At 33.7% G+C, this 22,861-nt stretch overlaps 1 protein-coding gene across 1 annotated transcript; it reads right to left on the bottom strand.

The window, feature by feature from the left end:
- Nucleotides 1-1,007: 1,007 nt before the first annotated feature.
- LOC127737893 (NXPE family member 1-like) lies at nucleotides 1,008-20,722 on the bottom strand. The gene is made up of 6 exons (XM_052248852.1): nucleotides 20,514-20,722; nucleotides 9,592-9,623; nucleotides 7,893-7,929; nucleotides 5,285-5,953; nucleotides 2,592-2,641; nucleotides 1,008-1,795 (listed from the first exon to the last, which is right to left on the bottom strand). Exons 3-6 carry the CDS (start codon nucleotides 7,904-7,906, stop codon nucleotides 1,008-1,010), a joined length of 1,521 nt encoding a protein of 506 aa, XP_052104812.1. The 5' UTR covers nucleotides 7,907-7,929; nucleotides 9,592-9,623; nucleotides 20,514-20,722.
- Nucleotides 20,723-22,861: the final 2,139 nt, after the last annotated feature.

Here is a 22,861-nt window from a genome sequence, read left to right as displayed (position 1 = left end):
CTCTCTAAGGAATTAAATTATTTCTGTGAGGTAAAAGTAAATTGATATTCACAACTTCAGCATCACCGAAAGTACACAGCTAGAGTAGCCCTTAAATTTGATGCTTTAGATTTATTAAACATAGAATGTTGACGTTATGTACTGTTGTTGTACGTTTTATTAAATTGCCGTTTTAGACCCATATTTTCCAAATTTTATAATGTGATAGTTTGCCAATTTACATTTAACAAATATATATTTAATAATCATATATCGAGCAGCATTGAGTAAATGAATCAGTGAACAGAGCAATCATTTTCGTATATTATATGTAATGACTGATGATATGATATTGTTATAATAACAACATACAGTATGTATTACACATCCTTCATATGAACTCATGTGAATTAAACTGATCGTGTTATACAGATTAAAGCGTAGGAAATGCGTAATAGTAAATGTATTAATCTTGATTATTAGGGCAACAATTTGTGATCTTATAGCAACAGATTCCTCGATCGGGTCTCGAATACCAAAACTGTCAGACATTCCGTATATATTTTTTTCTCTTTTTCCAGACGTGGTCCTTATTTTATAATTCATTCAAGCCAGTTAATTTTCAGCCTCACTGCTAAGCAACCAATCATGAATAACAGTTGTTAAGTAATAATTTTAAGATGCCGTGTGTATCGACTGAAACTGATAGGTTCGCACCATGATGCAAAAACCCCAAATGATGGATAAATACCTTAATAAGTGAGAAGGTATATGAGCAAGAGGAACCTAAAAAGAATATCCAAATGTATCTAAGTAAAACTTAGTAGGTTGCCTGTCCGAGAATTTTTTTTTTTATTTTGAATTCGCATGTCTTTATGAGCAATTTATTTTACAAAACATTAACAATTGGCAATATTTGTTTAAAATTGCAATGTGTCTTACAGGATAACATTTTGTTTGAATCGACATATCTACAATTGTTGAAATTTCTAATAGCATATTGAAGAATAGTTTATAAGTTAACAATATTAACAAATATAAGATAGTAATTCATGAACCATTTTAAGGGATAACTCATTGACCGGATGCATATTATTACTTTCGGAAGCAACTGTGATATCCCATTCATTTAAATACACAACTTTATGTTTGATATTGTTGAAAATCTGGAATAACAATTTATCCTGCAAATATCTGACAAAATCATATGGAACACCTTCATAATTCTTAATGTTATGTAATGTTACGCTTAATATCTTAGCGCTAGGCACACGATTCAATAATTGAATTATAGCATCTTTAGCGTTCCTTACATGTTCTTCATAAACTGACAATGGAGCAAAACCTATATGTACATACCAGGGCAGGACAACGATCGGATTTTTTGAACGTATGACCTTTAGGTGATATCTTGCAGGTTTAAAGTGATGTATTGTCGTATTAGGTTTATAAGTGAAAAATGGGAACTCGTGCGCAGCCCACGTAACACAAATATTGTGCCTCTTATTTTTACTCAGAGCTTTAATTGGTTGATGATAACCTCTTAGAGCATCTGAAGTCCGTCCAACCGAGAGCTTAAGATTTAAAATCTCAACCATTGACATAAGCCATTGTCGCAGTGTAGAATCTCCAACCATGTAAAGCTCCCTGTTTTTAAGACAAGATATATACATATTGTTACTGTGTTCAACTTTGTTTTGGCATAAGAGATTATGCCATGTTCTATTATAAAAATATCCCATTGGGGACGAACTGTTCCATGTGACTGAAGGATTTATTTCTCTGCACAAGCACTTTGGGGGATATATGGTTTTATCTGCAATAAAAAAAAAAAACGTTAATAGTTATTCAAAAAGTTTAAGGGTAAAAAAAAATAAACATGTATAGGCCGATTGCAAAACACCAAAAATCATAAAAAATATCGAAAAAAGGCCAATCAGAATCACACCACAAGGACAAAACCGACCGAAAAAGGTTTTCTTTTTTTCTTTTGGGTATTACTACAAACGAAAAGAAACAACTTTCAACCTTTTACTCTCTGATAAGAACTTATGTATTTTTAAGATTACTTTAAAGGCTATTTATACGGACGATTTAAGTGTCATGTCAGTATACTATTCACAGAAATAGAGTGTCACAGTAAGATCAAAATGTCTCAATAATTATATAAAACAACCATGTTCCTAGGTTGTAATGGACATGATTGATAGTTTTTGAAAGGATCATACATTTAGTTTGACTTTATTGCGTGAAAATTCTATTTGTATGCTCCCCGAAAAAAATGTTTTGAAAGTACAATCTTGTCAATCTGTCCGTCTGACTTTTTGAACTTTCGATATTTTTAATGGTCATGTCGGTTTCTTTTCAACTTATGAATTCTAACTGTCACGTTCGTATCTTCCGTCCCTTTTTCAATCGAGTATGCTCAATACAAAAAACATCATGATGTCAAATATGTATATTTAATGGGAGAATGGGGCATACAGACAAATTTGTTCTACTTAAAACGAATCATTTTAAATAATGTCAACATTGAATACTGATTTTATTCCCTTTCAAGTAACCCGTTTCTTAGCATGAGACTCACTGTTTTTTTGTTGTTGATAACTTACCACCATAAACATGAACTTTAATTTCCTTTATGATTCTATTACTGGTAGAACTGCAAGTATAAAAAAAAATTTGATTTTATGTTTGAAAAGAGACCACATTATTAAAATTTCTACGCCAAACGTTTCCTAGAGCAACACACAACATACTTAACGTACATGAATACATCCGACCAATCATTTCAGATTCAAAATTCATTGCCAAAACATCTATATTGCTAAAGGAACCATATGTAGATTTTTAGCAAAAAGTTCATTGCTCAAAATGAAAGACACAAAGACTAGATTGAACATAATTCCTTTTAGAATTATAAACACTGAAAAAGGTCTACGAATACCACTGCTACATTGATCTTGAAAGACCGAAATGTTGCTATGCACTTGGCCTACCTCAATGACATGTATGTTGTTGTCCCAGTAGATAAAGCCACAAACAACATCGTTTATGTGTAAATCACATTACATAAAGTGTCTGATAAGGGAATTAGGTATAGACAATTCACTTGTAAACTCAAAATATACTCCCACGACACTTATATTTTACCTAGAAGATATAATTGTACGATTGTTCTTCCTAGGCTTGTGTACGATTTAATGTATTTATGAAGGGTCCAGGCTCACTTTGCATAACATGGATTTTGCCTTTTATTAATTTAATGTATCTTTGCATATTTGAGAGCATCTACACAACAGTATAATTTCTCTACTCAAATCATAAAAGACATCAGGATTAAAGTTATCCAACAGATGTTAGTTATGCAGTTGATTGATGTTTTAGTAATAACCACAAGGAATATGATATATATGTTCAGGCCAATCAAAACATATAAAATCGGAACATAAAACAAGATAAAAGTAATTGGATGTGGTATGATCCACCAGAGACCAAAGCAGATGACATAAACAACTATAATTCACCGTATAGCCTTTCAGAATTGTCAAACCCCATACAGTATAGTTCATCACTTGATAACGCCTCGTCATGACAAAATTTAAAAAAAAGAAACCAACCGTCTGCTTTATGCTATAACATAATTAATGAAAAACAAATATGGCAGACAACAACCGACGACACCAAGTGAATAACAGGATCCTTACTTTGGACAAGATCATAAAGAATGATAAACATGTTTGTGAGCACTCAACCCTCCCCTAACCTGGGACAGCTATGAAACAGTACAACATAAGAATATACAGTAAAAATCAGTTGGAAGTGTCGACACGTAAGATCAGCACGAAGGACCCAAACAAATATCAAGTACCAAAGAAACCCACAACGGTACCGCTGAATCAACCACGATTTCCACGCCTAAAACATGAATAATTATACATCTAATGGATCAAGTGTAAACACGTCATAAACAGTTTGAAAAAAGAATGACATTGTACAGTGCCTAAATATAAATATCGACAGGATGTAGGACCATAATAACATTAACATGTCTCGAGCTCGTCAGTGTTGCTCAAGGCCACAATACTTGAAAATCCAAATTTTTTTTCAAAAATTGAAGAGCTTATAAACCAAATCAAAAAGACAAAATGTATAGACAAAGCAGGACTTGGAATCATAGCTTTGCATGAGGTTCATAACGGTACAGAAATGCATATTTAGTTTTGCCTTAATTATTAAAATTAAAATCAATGTAAGTACCGATGAACCGTGTTTAATTGATTACCCTTCTGAATAAAGTTTTGAATTTACGGGATTTGTAAACAGCATCACAGTTAAAATTATGATGTGATATTACGTGTATTATAATGTTTCTTCGGGTATAGTCAAACTTGATAATCACATCTTTACATCTATTTAAAAATTTAGTAAAGCTCTTTATAGTAATTTTAGGTAACGAAACCCCGACGTAATAATTCATCAATTATACATAGATTACATTTATTGAAATCTAAAATGAAACTACAGAAACGGGCATAACAAACGAGTATGGAAATATACACACCGAAAGAAGGGACAAAAGGAACACCATTGTAATGAAAGAAAGAAAAACAATAACGAAAAATTGTCTCTTTTGTTGTCACTTTTTGTTTAACATTTCCGGCATGAAACCGAATTTTTCAAATATAAAAAGGGACAAATATTGCTGTTTATATTATATTTATTCAAAATAGTTAAGTTCAACAGTATAATTTAGAAATTAAAAGAAACAAAATTGAAATTAGGAATTTTCAGAAATATTGTAGCTAACATTTATTTCCTTTCATCCTTTTTATAAGGTTTTATTTCAGGAGAGACAATAAACTACTTTCGAATTATGTCCTCCACCGGAAACGTTCGTCAATTAGGCGCGCCTTTATGACGTCATTTACCAGATAGAGTGGGTCGCCTGTATCCATCCACTATTAACGCTCGTCAAGCATCTGCGTGGTCGTCATTATGCCGGATAAACTAGAAACAATGTACTTAATCACAATTATGAAATGACAGCAGTGCTGATTATCAATTATAGGAATTTAATTTGCCGAATAATTTGTGCAATATAGCATCATATTTTTTTCAACCGCTCGCTCAACAAGGGAAGGACGTAACGATTCCCCTAAGCTGGTTCTATTTTTGTGGCACTTAAATTAACAGCGTTAAAGATAAGTAATGCAATATTTCGGTTTAAGGAAAAGAAGATCAATATTGTATCGAAAACATTTCCATTAAAGATAGAACATTGATTAAAAATAAGATATATTACCTTAAGAAGTGCTTCTGTGTCTTTGAAAGTGTCGATATAGTCGGATCTCCTATTGGCGCATACCAGTCGGTACAAGTAAACCCGGCTGTATCTGGTAATGAACAAAACCATCGCATTCCATAATTTAATGATGTAAAGTCACAGATGCCGTCTTTTGTCAGTGTGTGAATCCCACATATACCTTTACCAGTTTCTCCACGAGCATTCTTAAAAACTCCTTTTAAAGTCCGCAACATTCCATTCCTGTATATGTGGTTTACAAATAATCCAATAGATTCTCTTGGAAATGGCAATAAAAGTGTGATGTGCGGTGATCCGCTCCATAATGCCTTTATCACTCCGATATATGTACCATTACCATGATCCACTACATATCCAACTGAACCTGCGCCTTTCCCTTTCTCAGACATCCAGATTTTTATAAATTCACCACCATCAGTTACAACGTCACCATTTTCATTATGGAGGATTATTCTAAGTGTTATAATGTCACCGGTAGTAAACGTAGCTGATTTATTGTTATATATTTCTACTGTAGATTTTGGCAAATAAACAAGAGATTTGCCGAATTCTACGTTTTCAAAGCTCATATATCTTTTATAATACTTGAAGTCAGTAGTTGTAAAAGTTCCAATTTCTTTTTTGTATCCAAAATACCCAAACTGGTAGCTGAAATTATATATATATATATTTAAAAAAGGAATAAGAGTTCCAAACAATGATTCATTCAAAGAAAAATAAAAGTCGGAGTAGCACTTCAAAAAGGTTTTAGCAATAAGAAACAATAAAATGTTAAATCATAAAGTCCAACCAGTTTCACTTTCACTATTAATAATGAAATTAAAAAAAAAACTGTTCACGTCTTCAATCATTTCAGAAACTCATTTCCTGAATCACGAATTTCATTTTTAAATTATAATTTGAAGTTTTCTGTCTCCCTTTTTGGGACGTAGAACTGCTTCATGGCAATGAAGCTCAATTAAGAGTCAGGGGTTAGTGGTATTTTTTCCTTTTGATTTAAAGATAAAATTTGGTTTACATAAATATAAAATTATATCAATAGTTACGCATTTTTTTCTATTTTACTTTAAATCGTTCCTCTGCACTGCAGCGAACCAGTATTCATACTAGTACACTTGGCAACAAGGGAAATAACTCGTATTTAACAGTAATTCTTAATCGTTTCGGACTTAAGAAAGTTAGGCTCGAGAAAGTCCTTTATAGATGTGACGTTGAAATTCTTATATGATTTGCATATTTACAAATACTTGAATCGGATTGGTCCGTTGGATTTTGTCCTTGGTTGTTTACACTTCGATAAACTATATGTTACCGAACTATTTTCTTAACCTTCACTGTGATCTATTAATGCGCCATACGCATGTATGTGATCCAGGGGTTCTAGCCAAACTGAGTTTAAAAAACAAATACGTAACTATTATTTCTTTTTGCAACTCATAACAAAAGAAATAATGCATACACGATTGAAAAATGCATGAAATTATAATAAAATACAATTCTGCGAAATTATTGCGTATCTTGTACGCTTAAAAATTTCGAATTTCTCATTAAAATGAAGTGTTTGAGGTACGTATTATTTCATTTTAGATTCTACAACATTAATCGAATATTTATTGATTTCAAAAATTCAATATGGCCGATAACTCCTCAGTAACGACATGTCTAGTTTGTATTTGATGGTAAATAGTAGCTTACTAACAAAATAATGTTAGGCCTAATTAAAAATTGGGTATTGATGACCTAAGGATTATGAGGACTAAACACATTTTTCTAGAGGTTATTGGTGTGTAAACTGGTTCGCTTACTCACCAACTTTAAATAAATGTGTTAAATACTATAGCAATAGTATGTAGTAACAAGAGAGGTTACGTTATAATAAACACGGTCTTGTAACGTTCTATTGTCGTCAAGTTATCCCATAATTTCTTTCTTGTTCTGTTGCATCATCAGCACATTGAACAATTTGGAAAATTTTAGTAGTGAATTCTGATTGGCAGCACAAACGTCTAAATTTTCAATACCAGTTGTTAGTTTATAGTCCATGTTTCTGATATGTTGTCTGTGTAATGTCACGCGTTTGCGAAGTGACATGCCTGTCTGTCCTATGTACACTACATTGTATTACATAAATCAGATTACCGGATGCACAGTTGACATCATTATTTATTTTTTATGCAATATAGATGTTGAAGTATGTGTAAGGCATTATACCTAATTGTATAAAATAATTTGACTAGCGATTCTGTATGTTCAGTGGTTGTCGTTTGTTGCTGTATATCATATTTGTTTTTCATTTATTGTTTTGTACATAAATCAGGCCGTTGGTTTTCTCGTTTGGATTGTTTTACATTTGTTATTTCGGGGCCTTTTATAGCTTATTATGCGGAATGGGTTTGGTTCATCTTTGGAGGCTGCACGATGACCTAAAGTTGTTAACTTCTATTTCATTTTTGTCTCTGGTGGTGATTTGTCTATTTAGTAATCATACCACATCTTTCTTATTATTATAGAAACTGTAAATAAGCATCGAAAGGGGCGCTTGCGTCAGAATGAGTACCTTTCAGAATTTAACAATTACAATACGTACCCGAACAATTTCATCGTTGCAAGGTGGATTATTAGGACTGAAAATAACAATGAACATAACACACGTTTCTTATCTAATTTCAATGTAGTGCTGAATCTGAAAAAAAATCTTTTGAATTTAATTAACTTGATCTGAGATGAAACGATATGAAATAACAATAATGACAATTTCGATCAAAATAAATGTCGATTGTACAGATCTATCAGTTTATAACAAACTGTGTTTAAACTTAAGATAGCTATAAGAAGATGTGGTATGAGTGCCAATGAGACAACTCTCCATCCAAGTTACAATTTGTAAAAGTAAACTATTATAGGTCAAAGTACAGCCTTCAACACGGAGCCTTGGCTCACACCGAACAGCAAGCTATAAAGGGCCCCAAAAATGACTAGTGTAAAACCCTTCAAACAGGAAATCCAACGGTCTAATCTATATAAAAACGAGAAACACTTATGAACCACATCAACAAACGACAACCACTGAACATCATGTTCCTGACTTAGGACAGGTGCAAACAAATGCAGCGGGTTTAAACGTTTTAAAAGGCGACAACCTTCACCCTACCTGAAACAATAGTGTAACATAACAACATAGAAAGACACACTGTAAAATATCAATTGAAATGGCTTAACTCAATCAAAAGACATATTAACAAAAACAAGTGAACATACACTGAATGAAAAAAAATGATCTATGACAAATGTAATTACAACATTAATAAAACAAGGGGTCAGATGTAAAACAATATCAGAAAGACAACCATAACCTTGGACAAAATGCAGCCAAATGAAAGAACGTACACAGGTAAACATTTGCATTCATAGATATCAGAATTAAAATTTTATACCCCATACGCACTTTTCGTCTAAAAACGATTCATCAGTGGTACCCAAATCAACAAAGTGAAAAAAAGTGAAATAAAGTACGAAGTGGAAGAGCAAATATGAGACTGAATGGTAAATTATTGCTGAAAACTCTATTTTTTATTTGCTCAGTCAATACAACGCTACGAGGCGTCGAGAAAGGCTAATGTCCTTATTGTTTTTTTTTTATAAATTCAATTTAATTCTTGATTTTTTTTACGTCCCTTTCATATTATCTAAATCAAATTATTATTTTTTTCAGACTATTGCTTTTTTATCACAAAAGTTGGCCTTACATCACGACATTGAATATTAATATTAAAAATATTCACCGACTTCATTTCCAATTTCATACTTTTTGCAAACTGAAATAATTGCAGAAATGCCAACCTGTGAGACAAAGTATGCTTCTTCCATAAGGTATGCATGGAGAGGAAACATGATAAGGTCCTACTTAATAGTGGTCGATTTGCTAAAAAAATCCTTAAAAAAATCTAAGATGGTCTATATTGTACAAAAAAATAAATCTTTCGTTGTTAAATCCAGTTTGTGGAGAAAAGAAAAAATTAAATGTTTAAACAAACAACAACATTAATAAATTGGCCTGTTTATCATGTAAAGAAGCTATAACAAAAATCTACTTCTGTTTGTACTTTCTATTTTAGGTATTGACTTTTAGCTTTTCTGTCGTGTGCAAGTCAGTTATGCTGACAAGTACATCTCACTTGAATAGAGTTAATGGCCTGGAAATGAAGAGTGCATAATAAAGAGCTCCCTCTAGAACTTTATAATGACAATTGAATAATAATACTATTTAAGAAAATTTGTTATCTTACATCTCGTTGTTCTTTTGGGTCTGCATTTTAAACTGAAATAATATGAAATATACTATATGAATAAATGGCATGCAGAATAACGGAAATGAAATTCATTAGAAAATAACAGATTAGGTCACCAATTATGTAAACGAAGAAGATTATCTTATAAAGAATATAAATAACAAAGTAAGAAAAGGAAAACATATAAATATATTAAGATAGACTAGAACTTTTCTGATGTGTGTTTTGTGACAATTTGCTTTAAATTATAGTATTTATTTTCGGTTTTCTTTCTTACTCGTTTTATGTTGTCCTGTCCGTTTTTAACTGTTATCCTGTGCGTTTTATTGTGTTGTCCTGTCCGTTTTATATGTATATTTTATTGTGTACCGTGTTGTTTTTAATTACGATCTGTTGTCGGCTTTGTAAGAATGATTTCTGGAGTTACTAGTAGCTATGGAAAGAAAGATTGTTATTTTGTTGTTGTTAAATAATTGGTTACTACTGTATCAGTAGCCGAGGCTTAAACTAGAACGCTCAAAGCCAAATATTTGAAAGCCAAGGATGTATAAGAACCGGAATAGTTATATGATCAAAGAGGAACTAGAAATAATAGCCAAATAATATCTTAGGTCAACTTTGGCTGAAGGAGTTGAAAATTAGTTTCTTTATAATTACTAAAAGAGAGACGAAAGAGATCAAAGGGATATTCAAACTCGCCAGTCGAAAACAAGCTGACAATGTCATGGCAAAAAACGACGAAAAGACAGACAATAGTATACAAAACACAACATAGAAAATAGACTGAGCATCAAGAACTCCACCACAAACCAATGGTGATCTCAGGTGCTCTAGAAGGGTAAGCAGATTCTGCTCCATAAGTGTCATCTGTCGTGTTGCTCATGTTAGTACACATTTATTAACGGACAATTTAAGTAAGCCTTTTTAAACTGATTTTTATGATTTGTTCTTATGGTGTACTGATACACCATTGTCCCAGGTAAGGTAGAGGGTTTGGCACCAGCAAACATATTTAATCCATCCACATTGTGCATGTGCCTGTCCCAAGTCAGTGGTTGTCGTTTGTTGCAGTATATTATATTTACTATGCAATATGGGTTTTTACGCATTGTTGAAGGTCGTACTGTGACCTATAGTTGTTAACTTCTATGTCATTTTCGTCTCTGGTAGAGGTGGATTTAATTGGTAATCATGCCATATCTTCTTGATTTTAAAATATATTTAAAAAATATTTGTTATAAACCATGTCAGTACCGAAGTTATGACTACTGAGCTGAAGATGATACCCTCGATGTCCAGCAGTGTCGACCCAGTGAAGTGGCAAATGAGAAAAAAACACTTTGTAAATTGCATTCGTCCGACGCGCCTTTCATGATTTACTCTCTTCATGAACGCTCTTAGCCTTCTTTTTTTATTCCACCAAAAGGCAGCTGCAATATTTGTTTATATTTGTGACGTCACTACTACAATACTGTTTGCATTTGGCATCAGTATAAACACAACTCACATGTTTAACAGTCAAACAAAATACAATTGCTGAGTATTCATGGAGAGAGAATTTGATAAATATAGGTTAAGTTTTAACTTCAAGCCAAAATATAAGGCGCAGGAAATTGTGTCGCTATGTTATAGCCGGGTCAGTATCACAGTTATCATATTAGTCAGCTGATCGAATCCTTACTTGAACAGAATGTTGCGATAGTGGAAATTGTGAGTATGATACTGATAACGAAGGAATTATTTTGTTTGTATTCCTGACTGCACGTCGCTTAATCAACTATTGACATGACCCTAGAAAACTGTCGATGGGCAAGTAACCCCGTTATAATCATAGACATAAACAGTCAGTTAAGCATAAATACAAATAGACAACAGTATAAGATCAATTTTCTTAGTTCTGTTTGATCTCATTTACGATTAAATCTTATCAATGTAAATCATTACTGATAACTTTTATAATATAAAAATAAGAAGATACCTATGAGACAACTATCCACCACAGTTCAAATGAAGTGGATGTATGCAATTATAGGCAACCGTACGACCTTCAACAATGAGAAAAAACCCAAACTGTATAGTCGGCTATAAAGGCCCCGATATGAAAATATGAAACCATTCAATTGAGAAAACTGACGGCCTAATTTATAACACAACAATTTAAGAAAAATAAATATGACAGACATGAACCATCAACAAGTACTGAACTACAGGCTTCTGCCTTGAGACAGGCACATATAGAATGTGGTGGGGTTAAACATATTTGAAGGCGCAAAATCTCCCCCTAGCCTAGGACAGTGGTGTAACAGTACAACATAACACCAGATTATAAAAATCAGTTGAAAAGGGCTTACTTGTTTTTGTGCTTTGTATCGAGGAGTTAAGCCCTTTTCAACTGATTTTTATAGTTTGTTCATATGTTGCACTGTTACACCACTGTGCCAGGTTAGGGAGAGGGTTGTGCGCACACTAACATGTTTAACCCTGCCACATGCTGTATGTGCTTGTCCCAAGTCAGGAGCCTGTAATTCAATGGTTGTCGTTTGTTGGTGTTAATCATATTTGATTTTCGGTTGTTATTTTGTACATAAATCAGGCCGCTAGTTTGAATTGTTTCACATTTGTCATTTCATGGACTTTTATAGCCGACAATGCGGTATGGGTTTTACTCATTGTTGAAGGTCGTACGGTGACTAATAGTTGTTACATTCGGTGTCACTTGGTCTCTTATGGAGAGTTGTCTCATTTGCAATCACACCAAATCCGCTTATTTTTATATTAACTCATCAGACTGCTTTTTTGGCGTGTTGAATCAATCAACGAAATCGGTCTTTCAGCTACTGCCTTTCCCATTATGTATCGTCGGCACTGGAAATTGAGTACCACCGAAGCGGATAAAAAGAGTACCAAAAAAAAACAAATTAAGAATTTCTTTTATTTTAATCATTTCTATAAATGTGGTGAGGTTAACCCGTATGAAAAGATTTTCTTACATGTAATGCTCTATTCTTAAATAGACAAAGACAATAGTTTGTGTTGTTCTCCAAAACTGTGCACTTTGTACCTGAAAATTTAAGGCAGGTTGTCCTTCGTCGCCCCGCTTGCCAGATATTCAACTGTTTTTCACTATTTTTCGAGACAAAGTTTAATATAATGACAGCGTGTTTTATATTCTCCGAAATTGTTGACCAAAAAAATGTTTTCTAAAGACAAATAGATCAAGACCGAAACATGTTTTATTGATTGTACGGTGACTTCCGTGGTGGTGTATTGCAGAATAACAACTTGTTTTCTGTACGGTGTCTTGCAATATACTATGATTGCCAATGAGACAACTCTCCACCAGAGACCAAATGACATAGAAGTTAACAACTAAAGGTCACCGTACGGCCTCCAATAATGAGCAAAACCCATACCACATAGTCAGTTATATATTTAAAAAAAAAGCATGTGAAAATTCTGGTAACAACGATTGGTTTTACAATGTTGGAGCCCCGCTTGAAAGCCTCTCGAATGAAATAAAAAATAATAAATAGTACAGTTCCGTTCCCACACTGATTTTGTGTCACAATACTAAATAATGTAACAATCGAACTATACTAAGTGATGAGCAGTAACACATGACTGTTCATAGGTTAGTATGTGTTAATACAAACCCGCCATCAGTTACCATTTTTAAAGCGTGAATATACAATTTCTGTTTAAATAAATGACCTGACTTTAAATATTTAAAATAAAAAAAAACTATTATCATGATTATTACACTTAAATTATTTTGGGTGAGTTAAAGAATAATTATCAATAGGTATTCGATCAATTGTCCCTTGTAGATGCCTGAATGGATTGCTGCAGTATAAAACAATATATATGCATATGTTCGATTCGCTTGTGTATGTAACAACGTATTTGATTTTAACGAAAGAAATCTCTGTATTACTGAAAAATTATTACACCAGGGTTTTCGATATCACAAACTAGTCAAAGCATTTACTAAATTTTATCATCGGTACAAGGACATCATTCGTAAATATAAATCAACATGCAGACATCTTATACGTTCAGGTATTTCACATACAATCTTTTATGTTAATATGTTTTCTGCTCTTTGGTCGGGTTGTTGTCTCTTTAACATATTCCCCATTTCCATTCTCTATTTTATCTAAACATGTTACAACTTTTCGACGCGAAGATGGTCCCGAACTTGGTCAACAGCAGAAGCAAGTTCGATGCCTACAATAGATCACACGATGGCACCATATAGGTGTGAATGTTTGTTACGATGTTGACCTGCAGGACACTCGAAGACTACACGCTTGCTATACGATCTGGTAATGAGAGTACGATGCGTTCGAACTTGGCCACAAACTTAACGAGACCTCCCGATGTTATAAAACCTTCGGTCGACCGTAGGATTTTGATTTAATTATATCTAATTTACGTATCCTTTAATCCTTAGTTTACAAGTCATTTTATTTCCTATATTAAAGTAATTTTCAATAAAATTTTAGAAACAAAATTTGTTACTCCTTACACAATTTGCTTTTAAAAGTAACAATGCAATATGTGAAAATGATTTGTTCATCATTGCAATGTTAGTATCAATGTATTGATTTTTACTGTCACTGCTATGTGGGAATAATTACTGGATCATCCTGTCCTGCCATTGCACCGAACAAGCCTTTGAGGTGAAGTTGTAGCCCAGGTATCTTCTAATTTGCCTCCCCTCCTGGGTTCCAGTGTTCTTTGCCTTCTCATGGTAAACATCCAGAAGTACTCTGTCATTTCTCCATGCCCCCTGGGATGACATGTGGTTCTGGCCCTCCAAGTCTATCAGGTTGATGTGGTCGGCTGGATATCTCAGTCTGATGAGATTGTAAAGGATAAAAAAAGTTGTGATGATTTTTCTGCATGTCTCTGACCTCTTGTTTATGGTCCTCAGCAAAACTCAAAAGTCATTCTCCACTACACGCCTGACTCTGGAGAGTCTAAAGTTAAATATTTTCTCAAGGTTTCTCATGTTTCTGATGGAAAACGGGTTCATGGCGCTTTTTGATCCAAAAAGCATTATCCTCTACTATGTAATATGGGACAGGAACGTTAACGTCATCACCAAGTATAGACCTCTCTTCAGGAAGATTGAATATGTTGTTCGAAATTTCCAGGCCTTCATTCAGTTTTGACCCATTGTAGATATTTGCATCGTTGTTGGAACCATCAGAGCCGACATCAATTCAGAGAAACTTGAAGTCTGCGTCGAACAAGGACATGAGACCAATAGAGAAGAAGCCCTTGTTGTTTCTGTACACAGACCCAGTATTCCAAGGACAGTACATGCTTGCCATCCAGAGCACCACATCAGTGTGAAAATTTCCATTTTTTCTCAAACTGTTCAGCAATGGCTGTCCATTTCTCAGTTGTAGTAGGACACTGGATCACGTCAACAGCAAACTCGGCTTTCGTGGCATCGCAAACATCATTGACAATAAGGGAGATGGTGTTTGGGGAAACTTAGAAGTTGAAAGACAGGCTTAGATAATTGTCACTGCAGGCCCGGTGTCGTAAAATGATGGACGACTTGAGACGAGTTTGGAGAGCCTTTCTGCAACATGTGTCCTTCCTCTCTATTCTGCCTTATATCCTTCGCAGGACCTCATCGTAGAACAAGACAAGATAAAGATAAGGACATTGTCGAATATTAGAAAGGCAAAGGCAAGATATGGCAAAGTGAAATAAGACAATTTTTAAAAGGAGTTGCTGGGCCTGTAAGAGTTGCTCATCATTTTCTGTGAGATGCATCAAAAGAAGTCATGCTGCTGCCTTTTTTTCTGATTATCTCATCATCAAAGTATGCCATTCTGCAGGAATTGAATTGTGATTAATTATGATTGAAACTTTTGAAGTTACACACGCCTCTGTTCTGTAGAGTTGCCATGGACTGTCTGATGAAGATGCTCTAAGGCTGGCCTTTTATATGTACATGTAACTATAACACATGTGGAACGCTCGATCTGGACAAATTCGGCTGTCTTTGCGGACACCGTGGTCTCATCTCGATGTCATCGCACTATAATACGATGGCTACACGACGGAATTGTAAGGGCTTCATGTTGTCGTGTGGCCTTCCTAAGACATTCGGACAGCTTCTTGTTTCCTTCGTATTGCCTTTGTGAGGCGACATATGCCTGATGGCACCAAAGATCACACGAAAAAAGACGAAGATGACACTAATGGAGATGCCTTCATGACAGTCTTACGAAGGGCAAAATTGACATACGAATCCAACACGAAAATGAACCTTTGCAAGGTCTTTCGGAATTTTTTTGACATGCCCAAGATTTTGCACCGCTTTCAAAGTTGCTGCCGGAGCCTGAAAACTCAACCAGTGGTCATACGATGATTTATGATGCCCTCACGAATGGCCCGATGTTTCTACTATCAGACCCGAATTTGAACATTTTCTTTACCGTGTGTCTATCTGGTGTCAATGTCGGGGCAGTGTGACGCCTGCATTTAGCAAATGTTTATTCTTGTTTCATCGGGAATCGAACACTTGCCTCTGTGAAATCGTGGAAAAACCGACTGCACAATGTCCAGTGCCCTATACCAATGGACCAATTAGGTTATTTAAAAATATAGCTTTCGTTAATCGAGTAATGCATTTCCTCGTCGGCTTTATCTAAGGTTGTAACACAGTACATGATGTGTAGTGTCAAGAAGATGGTGTACCTTTCGGATCAGCTATGTTTTGTCTGTCGTAAAGAGCTATAATGTTACTTACCATGCCGTCACAGCAACATTAAATTTATCATATACCGTATAAACATGTGACAACTTTACGACAACAAAACAACACAAGGTATCGATGTAAGAATACTGGCGGTTACTGAAAGCTAGTTCTAATCCAATGTTTACTTATAAACTAAACATGTTTTCCAAGACTAAATTATCAAGCAGTACAGTTTGCGAACATTCTGATAAAAGCATGTCCTTGTGAAATGTCAAAATAACATGATGAAGTATTAAATACCAGTCCTGTTTGATATAAGTTAATTATAATATTATAATATTATTACATTATTGATATTATTTGCCAAATATTTTATGAAAGCCAAGGATGTCACATAATGTTGTCACTATGAAATATAAGAAAAGATTCGAAATACTTAAGAAGGATCTTTACTTCATGATATTGGAACATAAGAGAAATTAAGAGAACAGAACTTATTTAAGCTTTGAATATCGTTTTGAGCTATTTTGTGGAATACATATAGCCATCAGTGAAATTATTAACCATCTTTTCAACTGTGGAAAACATCACATTAATCACTAGTTGAATATTCTCTGTTAACATCTGTCTTGTCGACTATGTTATAACGGTTGGATTAATCAAACTGTGTACATAGGAATATCGTGATTAATTGGACACACTTGGATCATTAACTTGGAACATTCAGTTCGAAATGACTGGAACCAGTGAACTATACACTACCGATTTACTGTTCCAGGTTAGGAGCAGGGTTGGGCGCTCACACAGATATGTTTAACCCCGCCACATTCTTTATGTGCCTGTCCCCAGTCAGGAGCTTGTAATTCAGTTGTTGACATTGCTTCATGTCGGTCATATTTGTTTTTCATAATTGGTCTTGTATAAGTTTGGCCGTTAGTTTTCCCGTTTGAATTGTTTCACATGTTTCATGTCGGGACCATTTATAGCTTATTTTTTTTTATTTTTTTTTTTGTTGAAGGCGGTAAGGTCACTTATAATTGCTTTGATCTTCGTCATTTGAATTCTAGTGGAAAGTTGTGTCATCGGCAATCATACCACACAAACTTATTTTTAAAGGGTATTGAATTTTGGACTTGTTAGACATGCTTATCTGTAGGTTGATTTTTCGAAATTTGTAAATCATTTTCGAATCAGGTTTTCTTAATCCTAATCTGTGTGAGTGAGAAAGTTTTTCAAAACTGGCTTACTTATTATTAATTTTGAAGCTTATTAAGTGAATTCAACGGTTAAAATGATGTGTCCTGCATAATGATTTTTAAAAGTTCCGACCCAGGAGAAATAATTTATTGCAATTCGGGCATCATTTAAATTGCAAGTTAAGAAATCAATGATAAAAAATTTGAAATTTAAAACATGTTGTACAGTATTTTTTTGATGAAAAAGTATCATCTGTTCTTATACATCCTTGGCTTTCAAATATTCCACAATGAAGGTACATCTAGAAAGGCGCTTCGACCGCATGAACTTTATAAAGTGTTGTTTTAATTTTTTTTATCAGAATCCGCTTTTGAAATAGTCAAAACCTTTGGCACTAATCCTGTTAGATAGATTCAACTTAAAATGAAAGAATTTGAATTTGAAAAAGAACAAATAAAACAATACTAAAGGTAAAAGAAGAACAAAATTGATTGAAGTTAAAAGAATTAGAAATAGAAGAACAAAAAATGTTGAAATTAAATGAATTCGAAAGGTCAACTCAATTAGGTTAAACTTTGACAAAAAAATGCGGGGCTTTAAAATAAAAATGTTTACGTACAGTTAAGACAGATGATAATCAGGTTTAAAATGACCAGTTAGTGACTACGATCGCAAAGCCTTTCAGTTATAGTATTCGTTTAAACCTCAAATTTAACGGGCAATTAAAATGACAATGATTGTGTTATCTAAAGCAGTTCTCTAAAATAGAAGCAAGCTCTTCAGAACCAAACCAGCTATGTCATACACAATACGAAATTAATGCAATTATATTATTCTGCAGAAAAGTAAACTTCAACATTTGGAAACTATGTCAAACGGCCACTTTGACATATTAATTGTAATAAAAACATATTTGACGTCATCAGGCTTACATAAATCTGAAACAAGTAAGCATTTCTAAATCTGCTTGCTGAATGTGTGATGATTTTGTACCTTATATTAGATATAAGTTACAATTCGGTAGAAGCTTAATTTTACGTATTTGTATATACTTAGATAATACATAGAAAAGAACAAGATATTTTGCGAGTAAATCTTGGGTCAGGTCAAATAATTACGAAGGGTGGTTATTACAATTGAAACTCTTATACATGTTAGAGGGACTTTAGGGTAACGCCCCTTCTTTAAGATTTTTTGGATATCAAAGCAATTTATAATCAGGCGCGATTTCTTGCTTATTGTCATTTCGTCATAAGTCTGCGAAGATATAAGACCAAGGTATGGTACTTGGATATTTGAGAGTCTCTTATATACTATTACACATTGTTTTGTAATAAAAAACAGGTTGGTGTCTGTTAGAAACTAACGAACTTGCATATAAGTTTTAGCTGTTCAAGTTGTACCCTATTGAACAAGTGTTTTCGCTTGTATGGTACATAATTGTACCAAAAGGACAAGTTTGTTCCTGACTTAGGACACATTTGTACTAGTTATATATATATATATATATGATATATATGATATGTAGGGGGTAGAATAGTATACACTTTTTTACTGGCTATAATAACAATAGCAAAGTTTATTGTCACCGAGACATTAACAATTTCCGACGCGATGAGCATGAAAAAAGTTGATCTCGAGGAGATAAAAAACTTGCAATTGTCTAAATAGCCAGTAAATAAGAATTTTATTATACAGAAAGAAACTTGTATATATTTCGAGACAATAGATATAAGAAGATGTGGTATGAGTGCCAATGAGACAACTCTCCATCCAAGTCAAAATTTATAAAAGTAAACCATTAAAGATCAAAGTACGGTCTTCAACACGGAGCCTTGGCTCACACCGAACAGCAAGCTATAAAGGGCCCAAAAAATTACTAGTGTAAAACCATTCAAACGGGAAAACCAACGGTCCAATCTATATAAAAAACGAGAAACGAGAAACACTTATGAACCATATCAACAAACGACAACTACTGAACATCAGGACAGGTGCAAACAATTGCAGCGGGTGCACGTTTATTCTTTGTATACTGCCACTCTAACAACTGGTTCAAATGAAACATTTTGGGTAAACCATCATTTTTGAATTTAAAGAGGACGACGTAAATTCCGCGAGTGCATATTCTTAATTATACTTCTTAAAATACAAGATCCATAAAGACAAATTTCATTTTTTTTTAGAATGTAATGAATATGTTGACATTAGGGGAAATTATATCAAACAATATCATTGGAGAGACCCCTCCTCTACTTCTAAATTGATACAATTGTTATCTGTACAAAATATCAAAGAACTGAACAATCTTGGTAAATACCTAAAAATAGCAGAGAAACGTTATTAAAATCTTGCTGCTAATTTTGAACATTTTTATGTATGCCATACTCTGCGTTATACTCGTTAATGTATTATGTATGAGTGATTTATTGTATTTACATCTAGTTAAAATTTCACTATATGTATGTTTATGTGAAATGGTGCATGTATAATTAATTTGTCAAACATTGTATATATCATATAAGCTGTACTTGCTTTTGGAATAAGTGCATTAATACATGTAGCTCAGTTGCAGTTTAAACAGTCATTCGGTAGTCTCTGGCGATGAGTCAATTCAAACGATACAGAAAGTACAGGAAAAAGACTATCAATGGTTAATAGTTTTTGAACTATTTACCGGTTAATAGTCTTTGTACGGGAAATTGTTTGCCTCCAATAAATAATTCATATCCATTAAATAGTTTTTGAAACTATTAACCGGAAAATAGTCTTTTTCAAACAATTTCGTAAAAATAGTAAATTTATTCGTCTATAATTATATACAGAAAATACATACTGAGGCATAACAAGTATAAAGAGTTTATTATCGAACGCAAAAAGCAGTTGTACATATTTTTCATTAATATCAATTTGAGAATAAAGTTTAATTGTTGGATAATTTGTAAAGAGAACATTTCTGGTAATGGAACTTGTACATAATAAGAATAAACACGCTTACCATGTGTACACGTTATATAATTTGTTGGCTAGCGGTGGGATCCAAATTGTTCATTTGTACATTCCTTGTGAAAGTTTATATCCAAATTGATCATCTCATGACTTAATATCCAAACTGTCTCATCGTGAGAATTAATATGTCTAAATTGTTTTGCTCCAATCGTAATAGACGTGTTATGAAATGGTATATATTCGACGCTGATGTTGACAAATTAGACTTTGAATGCGGGTATCGTATCAAAGCACAAAAATGATTAAAAGATTTAGATTACCTGTGTATCAATTGAATCTTGTGTTTAAACCGCATAGTATTGATGTCCACGTATAGGTGTTCCTTATAACAGACGTCCCTTTGAAAACTTATTATAGACAATTTCGTTTTATAAATATTACTTTTGAACAAATATTTCATAATAATTATTTCGTGGGTAATACATAGCATTGACGGTACCAATTTTCTGGACCGGATGCGCATTTTGGCAATAAAAGTCTCTTCAGTGATGTTCGAAAAAAATGATAAATCCCAAACTATTTCTTCCTATTGGAACACTGACAGGAAGCAAGGGTATTATAGAAATCAACTTATTATATAATATGATGAAATCAAGCTGGCGGGCGAGTGGACGTGCAAGCGAGCGGAAGAAACTGGTACCCGTTTTGAGTGATAAACTCCTAACATAGGCGCTTTTAAACCTTGCACGTTGTATGTACATGCATGTACTTAGAAAATATCCAACTCTTTTTATGAATTTTTTTTGGATAATTTGCTAGGTTTTTTTCAGAGGTTGAAACTTTGTGAATTTTAGGCAATTGTACATATAACCAACATGACACCTCTTTGGCCTTGCTAGCCCTAATTAGAACTGGAAATGATTTTTTACATAGTAATCTGTTAATACCTACTCTGCAATTGCTTCATGTCCCTTATATTATTTTAATGTAAAATGTGACAAGATTGACCCATTGAAATAAGGATCTTTGGAAAAAGATATCCTATACATATTCATGCAAAGTTTCAAAACATTTCTCATTGTAATTCTAAGGTATGAAATTTTCTTAGTTATAAGAAGATGTGGTATGAGTGCCAATGAGACAACTCTCCATCCAAGTCAAAATTTATAAAAGTAAACCAATTTAGGTCAAAGTACGGTCTTCAACACGGAGCCTTGGCTCACACCGAACAGCAAGCTATAAAGGGCCCCAAAAATTACTAGTGTAAAACCATTCAAACGGTAAAACCAACGGTCTTATCTATATAAAAAACGAGAAACGAGAAACAGTTATGAATCACATCAACAAACGACAACTACTGAACATCAGATTCCTGACTTAGGACATGTGCAAACAATTGCAGCGGGTTTAAACGTTTTAATGGTACCAAACCTTCACCCTTATCTGAAACAATAGTGTAACATAACAACATAGAAAGACATATTAACACCAGTGAACATACACGGAACAAATAAATTTGATCTATGATACAATGAAAATACAAAATAAATAAACTAAGGGATGAATAATTAAAGTAACATGCTATACCGCTGTGAAATGTTAAACAATTTAAGAAAAACAATATGCTTGAACAAAAATATCAGCCATTTGCAATTACTTTAAACACAGGTAAATGAAAATTACCCGTTTGACCAGCCTTTCAAACATTTATAAAATTCTCCCTGTCATATACCATCTAATGCATGTATGTAAAATGTGACTCGTTGCCGGTTTAACATCCTAAATATATATTACTGCATTCTCATTGAAGTTTCTGTTTATGCTGCAAGTGCACAAATAGATGCTTAGAAACCGATTCTTTGTGAAATCTATGCACTAAGTAATTCTTAGTCGAAAACAGAAAATTGACGACAACTACGTGAAGGGTGGCATAAAATGCCCACATCGTTAGCGGCAATTGACAAAAATTTTCGTACCATTTCCAGACCACACACGGTGCCTCGGGCACAATTTTACTCCAGATAACGGCATTCCATACCTACGCAGGTTTTTGTAGACAATTGGAATCATATACGATTCACACGCAGTAGTTTCCTAGGACAACAGGATGATGCCCAACAGTTTAATTTACTGCCTTTAATTAGCCAGATATGGAATTAGATTTCCCCAAAGATTTTGTCATTTTAGGTAAAAAAAAATATACCGCATGTCGTTCTCCGCTCGTTACCTTTTAACGGCGTCATAAACTTAAAGCTAAATGTAGATCAAGAGCAGAAGGAATAAAATGTAAAACATGAACTTGTGATTATCGTCCGGATATCGGCTATAGATGCGGAACACGCTATTAGGCGCTCAAAAATTTCAAAATTAATATAAGCGTATGGAGACATCCGAAAA

Source organism: Mytilus californianus, unplaced genomic scaffold (genome assembly GCF_021869535.1).
Source record: "Mytilus californianus isolate M0D057914Y unplaced genomic scaffold, xbMytCali1.0.p SCAF_1, whole genome shotgun sequence".
NCBI lineage: Eukaryota > Metazoa > Mollusca > Bivalvia > Mytilida > Mytilidae > Mytilus > Mytilus californianus.
Note: the sequence above shows the minus strand (reverse complement) of the source record. Positions and strands in the feature narration are given on the sequence as shown.

Coding starts and splice junctions, on each gene's coding strand:
- LOC127737893 (XM_052248852.1), bottom strand. Junction 2,642..5,284: donor ACACAGAAGCACTTCTTAAG/GTAATATATCTT, acceptor TTATACTTGCAG/TTCTACCAGTAATAGAATCA. Junction 1,796..2,591: donor TAAAGTTCATGTTTATGGTG/GTAAGTTATCAA, acceptor TTTTTATTGCAG/ATAAAACCATATATCCCCCA.